The following is a 14,546-nucleotide window of genomic DNA, read 5'->3' as shown; positions in this document are numbered from 1 at the left end:
TTTCCCCACCTCAACAATGAGAGCTGTGTATAGTTCAACTAGGAAGCAAAGAAGATGAATTAAACGACGACGTCGTGGTTTTTGGAAAATACCTGAGTATATCGATGGGCTTGGACAACTTTTACAGAAGTAGTAGACTCTCTAAACAATGTAGAGCCTTTCTCACTTTAAAATTTAAACCAACTGGAACCTCGACAACATTTCAGTTTCTTTTTGGCAGAAGAAGAGTGAGAGTGTCAGTATCTTTTTGGTAAAGTAGAAGAATCAATTTTAGATATTTTGATAAATGATAACTATATTTACGAATTCATGGTATCGTTCCGGTAATTTTTACATATTTAATAAGTATACAAAACTAAATTAAACATATCATTAGACTACCATCTATCTACCAATCATAATACTCCCTCCGTTTATAAATAAGTATCGTACATTTTTCACATAAATTAAAAAGTGACATAAATGTAAGTTGTTATTAATTATATTTCTATTACTAATAGTATTTGAAATAAATAAAATTATTTACAAAATTAATGCAATTTTTAATTAATTTTCAGCTGAAAGTATATATGATTTGCATTGAATTGTAAAGTGATATTTTTTTTATAACAAGAAAAAAAAAGGTTAAAATAAAGCTTATTACGAAGAGGGAGTAATTAATTACAGCTTGCAAAAGCATAAAGTGAAGCTTATTACGAAGAGGGAGTAATTAATTACGAAGAGGGAGTAATTAACAAAATTCTCTGTGATGGTGACTGAGAAATGCAGATACACCAAACACCTCATTGCCTGTAATTTTCTTTGACACGGGTACGTAATTATCATTAAGGTTTCATATGTTGCATTCTCATGCTTTCAATAATATGCTCTTCATTTAGGTTGCATGGCAATTTTTACAAAGAAGTTTTATTTTAAATGAAAAACTTTGAAATTTATCAAACGTGATTTTTTCTGTTAATTCAACCTAAATATTGGAGATTTTTTTGAGTATTGTAGTAAATCTTTTATGTGATCTCTAAATAAATTAAAAAAAACAAATAAATTAAAAAATTAATAATAAATACTCAATAATAAATATTTATGTTTTTTCTCGGGACGGATACACACGAGAAGATGTTGGTTTGTCTGTCCTCCCAAACCATGGAGTGTATGTAAAAGGTTCGTCATTATGTGAAAGAGAAGACTGATGCATGATAAATTAAATGGCAGGACAAATTGGTAGAATTGTATCACTGTCGATTGCCTACCATGCAATTAATTAGCTTTGGTTTACATGGCCGTCACTTCGTCACTCCACATATATTTCTACTCTTATGTATGTTTAAATATGTATGTTTTACTTTTACTAGTACAAATCACTACATCTTATCGGGAACTTTCAAGATTTTAGACAAGGTAATTCTTATTTTGAAGGTAGTAAGTGCCTTTGAAAATAGAAAGTTACTAATCCACGCATAGGTTATCTGACCGATGAACATTTTGTCGACGTACGTTGTCCTGCTGCGGACTTGATCGGCCGATAAAACACCAGAACGATACTTCTTTGCTTTCCTCAACATGCCATGGATCTCCACATAAAAGTCTCCAAATACAAAAACACTTCAAATACGAATTTTTTGACATGTATACGTCCATAGCTTAGTTTTATCTTCTTGTTTTTTTTCAAATGATTGATAATAAAACTGTAGTTTACAGTTAACATTTGAGAATATCCCATTACTTTTTCTTTGTTTATATATTAAGGCTTCGTGAAGAGGCGGTACAACACGGAAGAATATAAACTTCAAATCTGAATTTCATATAACGTTGTTCGATAACATAGTACAAACGACCAGTTCATAGGAATATAGGATCACCATATTAAAATAAAAAAGAAGGAAATTATAAAACATTTTTAAAACATGCATTCGAACATATCTTATTTAATATTCTGATCCATATTATAATATTCGAAACGTCCCCTGAAGCTTCATCACACTGTCGCTCATTTCACGCTGCAACCACGCCCAATCAAACATAACATCGTTAATATAGTATAAGAGAACCTCAAATTTCTACTAAAAAAACCTTTTTACGTACACTTGTTGAATCATTTAAGAACTCAAAATTTCCTTTATAACATTGTTAGACCGGGAATATTTTCTTAACATTAAAAAATTATTAAAACATAAAACCGTTAATATAAGAGTTCAAGAGCGAGTGTGAGAGGTTCATCAAATTAATATACGTACCTGTTGCAGTTGGTGTTGGTGCTGATTGGGAAAGGAACACTGACTCCACATGCCTTGGGAATTCCAGCTGCACGGCCAGCGTTGAGACTAGGGCCTAAGGCGCTAGCAGCAGTTTTAAGGCAACGACAAGCTTGCTGACGGTCCGGGGTTGTACGGGCCATGCTGTTAAGTTTACTAACACCGGTGCAGCACGCTCCGGGAAGGGGTCCACCTTGGGTTATGTAGCCAATGCACGGTGCCACGTTGCTGTTAACGGTGCCACAGGTCAGAGCTGCGTTCGCTGTGATCGGACCTGCCACAATCATGCAGGCCAAGACCAAGCATACCAACTTCATTACACCGGCCATTTTTCTATTAGTGTTTCTGTTGGTTTGCAAAAGAAGATGTAAACAAGTAAGATATTTGGGTGGTGAAGAGAGTTGAGGGAGTCAGTGTTTATATAGAGAATGAAAGTTTATGTTTTGAGAATGTGAATGCGATTAGAAGAAAGGATTAGTTAGTTGGCCGTTGGTTACATTTAATGTAGAGCACCTATTTACCTCTCATCTGCTTTGATTGACATTTTATTTAATTTTATTTTCTGAAAAGTGAAACCAAAAATACATTTTTTCCCTTTTATCAACGTACATGTACTCCTTTTCTGTGACTTTTTAAACTATATCGGATAAAAATAGTTATTTGTATAAAATAATTAAATAGTATATATTTTATATATTGTAGCATTATGTGTTCAAGAATCATATGAGATCGATAGCTCGTGCCAAACTAATCATCCGCTAATAAGATTGAGCAGATTTAAAATATAATGATTGGCGGATTCAGCAAAATACTCACGTGAAAGCTTGTTAATGAGATGATCGGCCCAACACGAAAACAAAATAATATAAAAAAGTATAGTAAACTCTCAGTTCCAATTCCAACAATTGTATTTTCTGCGGAGCCATACAAATTACATGCTGGGATCATGATAAATTGGTTGAAAATTGAAGAACTTTCACGATATTGTCGGACTTCGTTTGAACTTAAATTTGATAGAGGTCATATTTATGTTTTGATGGAGTCAAGTTTAAGTATTTAATAAAAATTAAACTAATTTATATAACTCTGTAGGGTAAATTAACCCTCTACGAATACACTTATTTTCGCCTCCTTTTCGTGGTGGATCAAAGAAATATTTTGCAAACTATGCGAAACACATATTTTGCAAACTATGCGAAACACATATTTTGCTTATCTATCTCGTTTTTGTTTCACTCCTATAAGACTATAGAATTGCACTTGAGAACACAGATGTACTCTTTTAACATTTTGACCAACAAAAAAAAAACTTATGTACTCTTAATATAACAAGAAAACACACATAAGAGTTTCAACCTCTATTCATTGTCGAAAAATAGGTCTAACCTTCTTTGCAAACTGTAGATGTTAATTAACCTTGTAAGACCTTTTTGTGGTGGATCAAAGAAATATTTTGCAAAATATGCTAAACACATAGTATTTTGCTAATCTATCTCGTTTTTGTCAAAGTTTGCTATTTTCTGTTGTAAAATTGAGAGTCCTTGAAATATTGAAATTCCCTTTATCCTTATTTAAGTACCATTACCAGAAAAAAAAAACTGTAATTAGCCGTTAACACTAAGAAGGCAATCAGATGCGTGTCTAGACTTTTGGTAGAATTTTGACATTTTCTCTTTCTCTAGAAACATTTCAAAAGACGGTATATTTGAAAAAAAATTAGCGATCAAGGATGAAAAGATGACAAAAAAATTCAATAGAAATCTTATTCTAAGTGTGCATTCTATTTGGTTGTCCAAAATCCAAATCGCCATCTTATGTCATGAGTCTAAAATCTAGCTCAATTCTTTTTTTTAAAAAGACACCACATATTTAATACAACCCTACTTGACGACAAAAAAAAGTAGGGCCCTAAATTCAGGGGATGCCATGGTTCCTTAAAGCAGTCCATCATTCTCTCTCAACTATATTAATTCTCAAGTATAAACAGGATACTTTAAGAATGTCCCGTTACTTCATTTTCTTTAAATTAAAATGTTCCGTTCCTTCTCAACTGCATTGCATATTAGTGATTATTTTATTTCTTTAATGTTTAATTATTAATTTTTCATATCAGTGAAACTAACTAAACTTTGTTTTAGTAATTAAGAATATAGAATAACGTAAACCTTGGATATGAACTTCATATAGCGGACGTTGATTACGAACATAGTACATACAACCAAAGTAAAGGAACGACACAACAGAAGAGAAACATGAAATTTTAAAACACTAGAAAAACAACATCTTATTTAGTACTCTCTCATACATTATATTAGATTCGTACGTCCGCTTGAGTTTCTTCATCCGACCGCCGCTCATCTAACGCTGCAACCACATACAAATAAACATTACATTGTTATATTGTACTATAATATGCATTCAAACAAAAGAAACTTTTAATTTATATTCATCGGTATAAAACTCAAAACTTCCATTAGAACATGGTTAAACCGGGAAGTAAACAGTTATTAAAAAACTTATACTTTTTATTTAACAATAAAATAATCTTAAAATGTAAATCATCATAATAATGTTTGTTATATACTTCTTGTTCTAAAATAACCTTTAATTTTCATATATATCAGAGAGAGATTACGACATACCTGTTGCAGTTGGTGCTTTTGCTGATTTTGTAAGGAATATTGACTCCACATGCCTTAGGAAGTCCAGCAGCTCGGGCAGCGTTGAGAGTAGGGAAGGAGTTAGCGGCTCCTACAAGACAACGGCAAGCTTGCTGACGGTCCGGGGTTGTACGGGCCATGTTGTTTAGATTAGTAACGCCGGTGCAGCACCCTCTGGGAAGGGGCCCATTTTGGGTTAAGTAGCCAATGCATGCTGCCAAGTTACCGCTAACGGTTCCACAGCTTAGAGCCGCGTTCGTTGTGATTGGACCGGCCACAATCATGCAGGCCAAGACCAAGCATGCCAATTTCATTAGACCAGCCATTTTTCTTAGTTTTAGGGGATTTTGATTGTTTGCAAAATGAGAAGTGTGTAGTGATGAATGATAGAGAGAGTTGGGGGAGTGAGTGTTTATATAGACAAGGAAAATTTATGTTATGAATGTGAATGCGGTTTAGAGGAATGGGAGTAGTTTGTTGGTTGTTGATTTCATTTAATGTTGAGGTCCCTAGTTATGTAGGAACTCTCGTTTGACATTTTAATCAAATTTCGTTTTTATCTTTTTCTGAAACGTCTCTTCCTTCTACATTTTCATTATATATTCTTAATAAGACGTACTTTTATAGATGTGCTAAGAAAAAGAGAGAGAGAGGAAATGTAGATGTGGATACGCTTCGACCAAAAAAGAAATGTAGATGTGGATATGCAAATAGTTATTTGACATTACAACTATATCATAATCTATTTTATTTTAGAAAACAACTCTACAATATCTTTAGTATATTTATAATCATGACGTACATTGATTTTATTTAGACCCAGCAAATGTGATTAGAGATATATTAGTAATATTACTAGTTTGATTAAAAAAGGAGATATATAATTAACAAATGTTATGTCCAAATTTATTAACCATTCAATATATCTAGTTTGATATATATTTTTTTAAGTGAGTAGTGAATGTTATGTCCATAACATAACATATGTTTGAGTAATATTACTAGTTTGATCAAAAAAGGCGATGTATTTATTAAATATTTCATTTCTCAAATTTTTTGTATTTAAAAATATAATTTTCATTTAACTATTTTTTTTTATTTTTAATAGATTGAATGGTTAATAGATTTGGACATAACATTTTGAAACTAAAAAGATATTAATTTGGTTATTGTTTTAAAATTTTGGATGGAACATTTTGTTAGTTTTTGAAATAAAAAGTTTGATATACATTTTAACTGAGTAACAAATCATTTTTTCCATAATTATATGTATATCATATGAACTTAAAGTATGTGTAGTATCAATATAAATATTTTATATAAAATAAGAGATGTAAACTAGAAATATAAGATTAAATACATATGTTCGGTTATCTTCGGATATCCATTCAGGTTCGGATATTATCCGTTTCCGAATGGATATTTAATTTTTCCTAATTCAATACCCATTCGGATATTTTGTTATTTCGGTTTGGATTTTTCGGATCAGATTCGGATGCGGCTTCGGATATGCGGTAAAGTATCCACCCGTAATCCAGAAAATGGACGGACAAAATATATCCACTAAATTTTGGCAAGCGAACATCCAAATATATCCGATGTTCTAAATCTTAAAAATCAGCATAAAAACAACATGATTTTTAAATTAATTAAACACACATCTGGAGCGATTTTTAAATTAATTAAACACGCATCTGGAGCTTATTTTTGAGATATATAATTTTGCTTTTAAGATATCTCCAGATCAAAATATTTTAAAACGTTTTCCCAAAATATTTTGTTTCTTTTTCATATAATTTCTCCGTATGGATATATATATATACCCGAGAAGATGTCGGTTTGTCCTTGCATCCCACACCTAGTAGAATGTATGTATACGGTTCGTCACTATGTGAAAAATCTGACTGATACATAACAAAATTGAATGCAGTTCAACACATGGGTAGGATGGGGTCTGTGACTCCGTGTCGGTTGCTTTGCTTTTCAAGGCCACCACTTTGATCTTCCCCTCCCCCATAATACTATTTCTAGTCTTATTTTGGTAAAACTAGGTGCTTTTACTTGTACAACTCACTAGACTTTTATGAGGTATAATTTTATCTATAATGTTTTATAGAAATTGAATATTTTTAAATGTAGTATGTGCTTTTGATAATAAGAAACTACATAGCGTGTCAAAAGATTAAAAAGTTACCATATTTGCCAAAAGAAGAAGAAGAAAAACTTATTCATTACATTTTAACTGAGGATAGTAAACTGCTTTAGTTTTACTGGCGAAAATAGCAAAACATTATTTTAGGATGATAAATTTGTTGTTTTGTTGGCTTTATAAAATATAAAACATGAGAATGTAACCTTTTAAAATACATATATTGGTGCTAGATAAATTGGATCTAAAAAAAATGTGATACATTTTCTAATTTACATACATATATTATGGACATATCGAGTCTCATTCAATAGACACCACTAACGGAGTCGTTTAATTTTTCTTATCTACATTCCTACCGTAGAAAAAATGATTTTTCTCTGAAAGAATTATATGATATACACATTATATTTAAAACCTTATAAGCTATACTAAACCATAATTTATTATCCTAGTTCTTTTTTTTTTTGAGAAAATTAAGGTTTACAATTCTTTCTGTAAGAATTATTCTTCATTTAGCTATGCTAAATTGCTAATATCAGTAATTTTATCTTTAGTACTATATTTTCTTAACTAGTGTTTCTTTCGGTCAGGTGATGTGTTAATTGTTCTCTATATGTAAGCCGATAGGAACACGGCAAAATGAAAAGTTTTCTGTAGTTTTCATCAGAGGCGTGCCTACAGTGTATTGAAAAAGGTATTCGTCTCAGGCCCCCGATTAATATGACTGTTTTTAGGGCCCCAAAATTTAAAATAATTTCTACTATAGTGGTGTAGACTTATTTAAAAAAAAAACATTTCTGCAAAAATTAATTAACTCACTTTTTGAATTCATGTATTTTTTTCAATATGACATAATATAACATATTTACGTTATAAACTTATTTTTTTACAGTATTAGACTTGTGTATTTGGTGAAAATAATATATCATATTAGAAAATTGTTTTCATTACGGTTGTAAATAAATTTATTTTTAAAACTTGCCTTAGGCCCCTACAACTCTTCGCACGACACTGGTTTTCATTCATGTGCAATCTTATTTACTGTTTAAGAGGAAGAAGAATAATCGTACTAAGTCAAAAACGTCGGTGCCTAAGGGGCTACATGATTTATGCCTTTTTGTTTTCGGTGAAACTTGAGAATTGGGCACCGAAATGCTGCATGCAACGTATTGTACGTGAGCACAACACGTGCAAGTTTAAAGTATATTGCTGTAAATATATATGGCCCAAATAGTTACTACGCATGCTCATATTCCATACGTGTAGCGCGTTAGAAGTTTCAAATAAATTTCATGAGACATCTTTATCAATACTGACCAATTTATCTATACTGGTTAATGTTTAAGTTGAAAGTTTATAAATTCAACATCATACCAGAATCCGATTCGAGCAAAATGATCCATATATACTGAGATTCAAGTTAAGGAGAATTGAAATAGCATCATTTAGATCGAAAAATATGCTAGAAATTTAAATTAAATAATATATGTATTAATTTATTCATTGCTACTCGACTTTGGATTATAAAACTATGAAACAAACATCGTTAGTTACATTTTATTTCATTTATGCAATTTCTTTTTGTTGGTTTAAATTTGCTAGTATTTTGATGTCACATGGATTTATCACTTTCGATTTGTGATCACGATTACTATTGTAGGATCTATATCCGAGTTAGATGTGTTTAGGGATATGGTTTTCTAATTTCGAGTCTTTTGAGATTTACACGTTGTATAGCGCACACAAAATAATCTATATTATTAGAATTGAAGTATTTTTTTGGTACTGTTTGGAAACATGGATAACATCATAAACGAGGATTATTTGAAAATATTGATAACATATTAAGTATTTCATTTTATTTACATATTTAACCACTGTATTTATAATAAATTAAATATTTTTTGTATTTTCTTTTATTTACAGATTTCGCCACTATATTTAAAATTAATTTTTAAATATAGTATTATCTTATTTAGTTTAATCAAATATAAAGATTTCGAGAATTCAATTATTAAGAAAAAATATCATAAAATTAATAATAATTCATAGAAAACTAATGTAAAAAAATTAATTTTTCAGTATGTTTATGTTGTTTTATTTTAAAGTAAATTAACCAAAAACAACAGGTTATTATATGAATAATACAATTACATCAAATTATAAAATTTAATATAATATTATATACAAAAAAATTATTATCAAACATCTATATTATACAACAATATATTATGTTCTATGTGTAAATTAAAAAAAACATAGAAATATATATATATATATATATATATTTTATAAAACCAACAGTTTATAAATTTATGTTTATGAATTTATGTTGAACATAAATTACATCAAACACCTGCGAGTTTAGGTTTAAAATTTTAAATCGAAAGAAATGAAGGTGTTCAAAAAGAAAAATCGAAAGAAATGGCATTGCATCCGAGTAATTTTGTGGCAAAGTTTAGCAACACTGGTCATTCAACATCGAAAAACGCGTTATGTGCGTTGGTATTGATTATAACAACCTCAATGGTGAGTGACACTATAGTAGCGACAGGGAACGTGTCGTTGGACTTGGAAGAGGACATGATGGTGGTATGAGAGAAAGGTTTTGTATTTTAGGTTGAAAGAAACTATTGGAAGGAGATGCAAGAAATTAGCATAACGAGACTTTTCGTTGATATATGAATGCTTTTAGAAATTTTTTATCAATATATATCTTTTAGATAATTTTTTTAAAACCTGTCCTTTTTTTTTAAAAAAAATATCATTTTCTTAGAAAAATATCGTAGATATGAGTTCGTGATTTAGAAATTAGGATAACAAAAAAATTTTTGATAGTAGATACACACTTTTAGAACTTTTGATCAATAAGTTATAATGTTTAAATAAATTTTTCAAAACCTACTATTTTGGAAAAATTATCATTTTTCTAGAGAAATATTGTAGATTTTAGATTGTGATTTAGAAATTATGATAACAAGAGTTTTTGTTGATAGATGGGTATGGTTTTCAATAGGTTATATTTTTTAAATAAATTTTCTAAAACCTACTATTTTAGGAAAGGTATCATTTTTCTATAACCTACTTATTATGATAACAAGAGTTTTTGTTGTTAAATAAAAAACCAGACTAATCTATCAACAAAAACTCTTGTTATCCTAATTTCTAAATTACAATCCAAAATCTACAATTTTTCTTTAGAAAAATGATAATTTTCCCAAAATAGTAGATTTTAGAAAATTTATTTAAACATTACTCTTACTGAAAAAAAATTATAAAACCATATCCACATATCAACAAAAAATCTTGTTATTCTAATTTCTAAATTACAATCCAAAATCTACAATTGTTCTCTAAAAAAATGATAACTTTCCCAAAATAGTATGTTTTAGAAAATATATTTAAAAATATAACCTATTTATAAAAAATTATAAAACCATACTCATCTATCAACAAAAACTCTTGTTATCCTAATTTCTAAATCACAATCCAAAATCTACAATATTTCTATAGAAAAATGATAACTATCTCAAAATAGTAGGTTTTAAAAAATTTATTTAAAAAATATAACTTATTGAAAACCAGACCAATCTATCAACAAAAACTCTTGTTATCCTAATTTCTAAATCACAATCCAAAATCTACAATTTTTCTCTAGAAAAATGATAATTTTCCCAAAATAGTAGGTTCTGGAAAATTTATTTTAACATTACTTCTTATTGAAAAAAATTATAAAACTATACCCATCTATCAAAAAAAACTCTTGTTATCCTAATTTCTAGATCACAATCCAAAATCTACATTTTTTCTCTAGAAAAATGATAACTTCCCCAAAATCGTAGGTTTTGGACAATATATTTTAAAAATATAACCTATTGAAAAAAATTTATAAAACCATACCCATCTATCAACAAAAACTCTAGTTATCCTAATTTCTAAATCACAATACAAAATGTACAATATTTCTTTAGAAAAAATGATAACTTTCCCAAAATAGTAGGTTTTGGAAAATTTATTTTGACATTATACCTTTTTGATCAAAAATTTAAAATTCTAAAAGCATACCTATCTTTCAAAAAAAATTTTTATCATCCTAATTTCTAAACCACAATCCAAAATCTACAATATTTCTATAGAAAAATGATAACTTTCCCAAAATAGTAGGTTTTGGAAAATTTATTTAAACATTACAACTTATTGATCAAAAATTCTAAAGCCATACCCATCTATCAACAAAAACTCTTGTTATCCTAATTTATAAATCACAATCCAAAATCAACAATATTTCTATAGAAAAATGATAACTTTCCCAAAATAGTAGGTTTTGGAAAATTTATTTCAACATTATAACTTATTGATCAAAATATCTAAAAACATACCTATACATTAACAAAAACTGTTGTTATCATAATTTTTAAATCACATCTCAAATCTACAATTTTTATCAACAAATTACAACTTTCCAAAAATAGTAAGTTTTGGACAATTTATTTAAAAATTATAAACTATTGATCAAAAATTCTTAAACCATACCCATCTATAACCAAAAGCTCTTGATATCTTAATTTCTAAATCACAATCCCAAATATACAATATTTCTCTACGAAAATGATAATTTTCAAAAAATACAATTTCTTAGAAATATTATTTTAAAAATATAACCTAATGATCAAAAATTACAAAAGCATACCCATCTATCAATAAAAAATATTATTATCCTAATTTCAAAATCACAATCAAAAATCTATAATATTTCTCTGCAAAAATGATAATTTTCCCAAAATAGTAGGTTTTGGAAAATTTATTTAAAAAATGTAACCTATTGATAAAAAATTATAAAACCATACCCATCTATCAAAAAAAAACTCTTGTTATCCTAATTTCTAAATCACAATCCAAAATCTACAATATTTCTACAATAAAATGATAATTCTTGTTATCCTAATTTCTAAATCACAGTCCAAAATCTACAAAATTTCTATACAAAATTATAAATTTTCCAAAATAGTAGGTTTTGGAAAATTTATATAAACATTATAACTTATTGATCAAAATTTCTAAAAGCATACCTATCTATCAACTCAAACTCTTGTTATCCTAATTTCTAAGTCACAATCCCAAATCTACAATTTTTATCAACAAATGATAACTTTCCAAAAATAATAAGTTTTGGACAATTTATTTAAAAATTATAAACTATTGATCAAAAATTCTTAAACCACACCCATCTATAACCAAAAGCTCTTGATTTCTTAATTTCTAAGTCACAATCCCAAATATACAATATTTCTCTATGAAAATGATAATTTTCTAAAAATAACAATTCTTAGAAATTTTATTTTAAAATTATAACCTAATGATACAAAATTACAAAAGCATACCCATCTATCAATAAAAAATCTTGTTATCCTAATTTCAAAATAACAATCACAAATCTATAATATTTCTCTGCAAAAATGATAATTTTTCCAAAATAGTAGGTTTTAGAAAATTTATTTAAAAAATATAACCTATTGATAAAAAATTATAAAAGCATACCTATCTAACAACAAAAGCTCTTGTTATCCTAGTTTCAAAATCACAATCTCAAATCTACAATATTTCTATAGAAAAATGATAACTTTCCAAAAATAGTAAGTTTTGAAAAATTTACTTAAAAATTAGAACCTATTGATCAAAAATTCTTAAACCATACCCATCTATATCCAAAAACTCTTGATATCCTAATTTCTAAATTACAATCCCGAATATACAATATTTTTATAGAAAAAATGATAATTTCCCCAAAATAGTAGCTTTTGGATCATTTATTTGAACATTATAACTTATTGATCAAAAATTCTAAAAGCATACCTATCTATCAACAAAAACTCTTGTTATCCTAATTTTTAAATCACAATCCCAATTCTACAATATCTCTATAGAAAAATGATAACTTTCTCAAAATAGTAGATTTTGAAAAATTTATTTAAGCATTATAACTTATTGATCAAAAATTCTAAAAGTATACCTATATGTCAACAAAAACTCTTGTTATCCTAATTTCTAAATCACAATCCTAAATCTAAAATATTTATAAATAAAATGACAACTTTCCAAAAAAAAGTAAGTTTTTGAAAATTTATTTAAAAATTATAATATATTGATCAAAATTTCTTAAACCATACCCATTTTTGAGCAAACTACAAACCATACCCATTTATAACCAAAAGCTCTTGATATCCAAATTTCTAAATCACAATCTCAAATATATAATATTTCTCTACAGAAATGATAACTTTCCAAAAAATAGAAGTTCTTAGAAATTTTATTTATAAAATATAACCTATTGTTCAAAAATTACAAAATCATACCCATCTATCAATAAAAAATCTTGTTATCCTAATTTCTAAATACAATCCTAAATCACAATCCAAAATCTACAGTTTTTCTCTAGAAAAATGATAACTTTCCCAAAATAGTAGGTTTTGGAAAAATTATTTAAACATTACATTTTATTGAAAAAATTTATAAAATATTACCCATCTATCAAAAAAAACTCTTGTTATCCTAAGTTCTAAATCACAATCCAAAATCTACAATATTTCTATAGAAAAATGATAACTTTCCCAAAATAGTAGGTTTTGGAAAAATTTATTTAAACATTATAACTTATTGATAAAAAAATTCTAAAAGCATACCTATCTATCAACAAAAACTATTTTTATCCTAATTTCTAAATCACAATCTCAAATCTACAATATTTATCAACAAAATGACAACTTTCCAAAAATATCAGGTTTTGGAAATTATATTTAAATATTATATCCTATTGATGAAAATTTCTTAAACCATACCCATCTATAACCAAAAACTCTTGTTATCCTACTTTCTAAATCACAATTCCAAATATACAATATTTCTCTACGAAAATGATAACTTTCTAAAAATAGCAGTTCTTATAAATCTTATTTATAAAATATAACCTATTGATTAAAATTTACAAAAGCATACCCATATATCAACAAAAATCTTGTTATCTTAATTTCTAAATCACAATCCCAAATTTATAATATTTCTGTACAAAAATGATAATTTTCCCAACGTAGCAGATTTTGGAAAATTTAATTTAAAGTGATAACCTATTGGTAAAAAAATTATAAAAACATACTCATCTATCAACAAAAACTCTTGTTATCCTAATTTCTAAATAACAATCCAAAATCCACAATATTTCTCTAGAAAAATGACAAATTTCCCAAAATAGTAGGTTTTGGAAAATATATTTAAACATTATAACTTATTGATCAAAAGTTCTAAAAGTGCGTACCAACTATTAACAAAAACTCTTGTTATCCTAATTTCTAAATCACAATCATATATCTACAATATTTCTCTACAAAAAATGATAATTTGTTTTTAAAATAGCAAGTTTTAGAAAATTTATCTAAAAGATACATATTGATCAAAAATTCTAAAAGCATACCCATATATCAATAAAAACTC

At 27.7% G+C, this 14,546-nt stretch overlaps 2 protein-coding genes across 3 annotated transcripts; both read right to left on the bottom strand.

Annotated features, from left to right (window-relative positions):
• Nucleotides 1–1,730: 1,730 nt before the first annotated feature.
• LOC103865675 (non-specific lipid-transfer protein B) lies at nucleotides 1,731–5,378 on the bottom strand. Of its 2 annotated transcripts, none has more exons than XM_009143500.3 (2): nucleotides 4,892–5,378; nucleotides 1,731–1,994 (listed from the first exon to the last, which is right to left on the bottom strand). In XM_009143500.3, the coding sequence occupies exons 1-2, from the start codon at nucleotides 5,233–5,235 to the stop codon at nucleotides 1,985–1,987; spliced, it is 354 nt and encodes a 117-aa protein (XP_009141748.1). In that variant the 5' UTR covers nucleotides 5,236–5,378; the 3' UTR covers nucleotides 1,731–1,984. The 2 variants fall into 2 exon arrangements, with proteins under 2 accessions (XP_009141748.1, XP_009141746.1); XM_009143498.3 differs by lacking the exon at nucleotides 1,731–1,994 and adding an exon at nucleotides 4,400–4,613 and having other exon boundaries at nucleotides 4,892–5,360.
• LOC103865674 (non-specific lipid-transfer protein A) lies at nucleotides 1,772–2,652 on the bottom strand. The gene is made up of 2 exons (XM_009143497.3): nucleotides 2,232–2,652; nucleotides 1,772–1,994 (listed from the first exon to the last, which is right to left on the bottom strand). Exons 1-2 carry the CDS (start codon nucleotides 2,576–2,578, stop codon nucleotides 1,985–1,987), a joined length of 357 nt encoding a protein of 118 aa, XP_009141745.1. The 5' UTR covers nucleotides 2,579–2,652; the 3' UTR covers nucleotides 1,772–1,984.
• Nucleotides 5,379–14,546: the final 9,168 nt, after the last annotated feature.

This window comes from Brassica rapa, chromosome A04 (assembly GCF_000309985.2).
Source record: "Brassica rapa cultivar Chiifu-401-42 chromosome A04, CAAS_Brap_v3.01, whole genome shotgun sequence".
NCBI classification, from domain to species: domain Eukaryota; kingdom Viridiplantae; phylum Streptophyta; class Magnoliopsida; order Brassicales; family Brassicaceae; genus Brassica; species Brassica rapa.
This window is presented reverse-complemented; position numbering and strand designations above follow the sequence as displayed.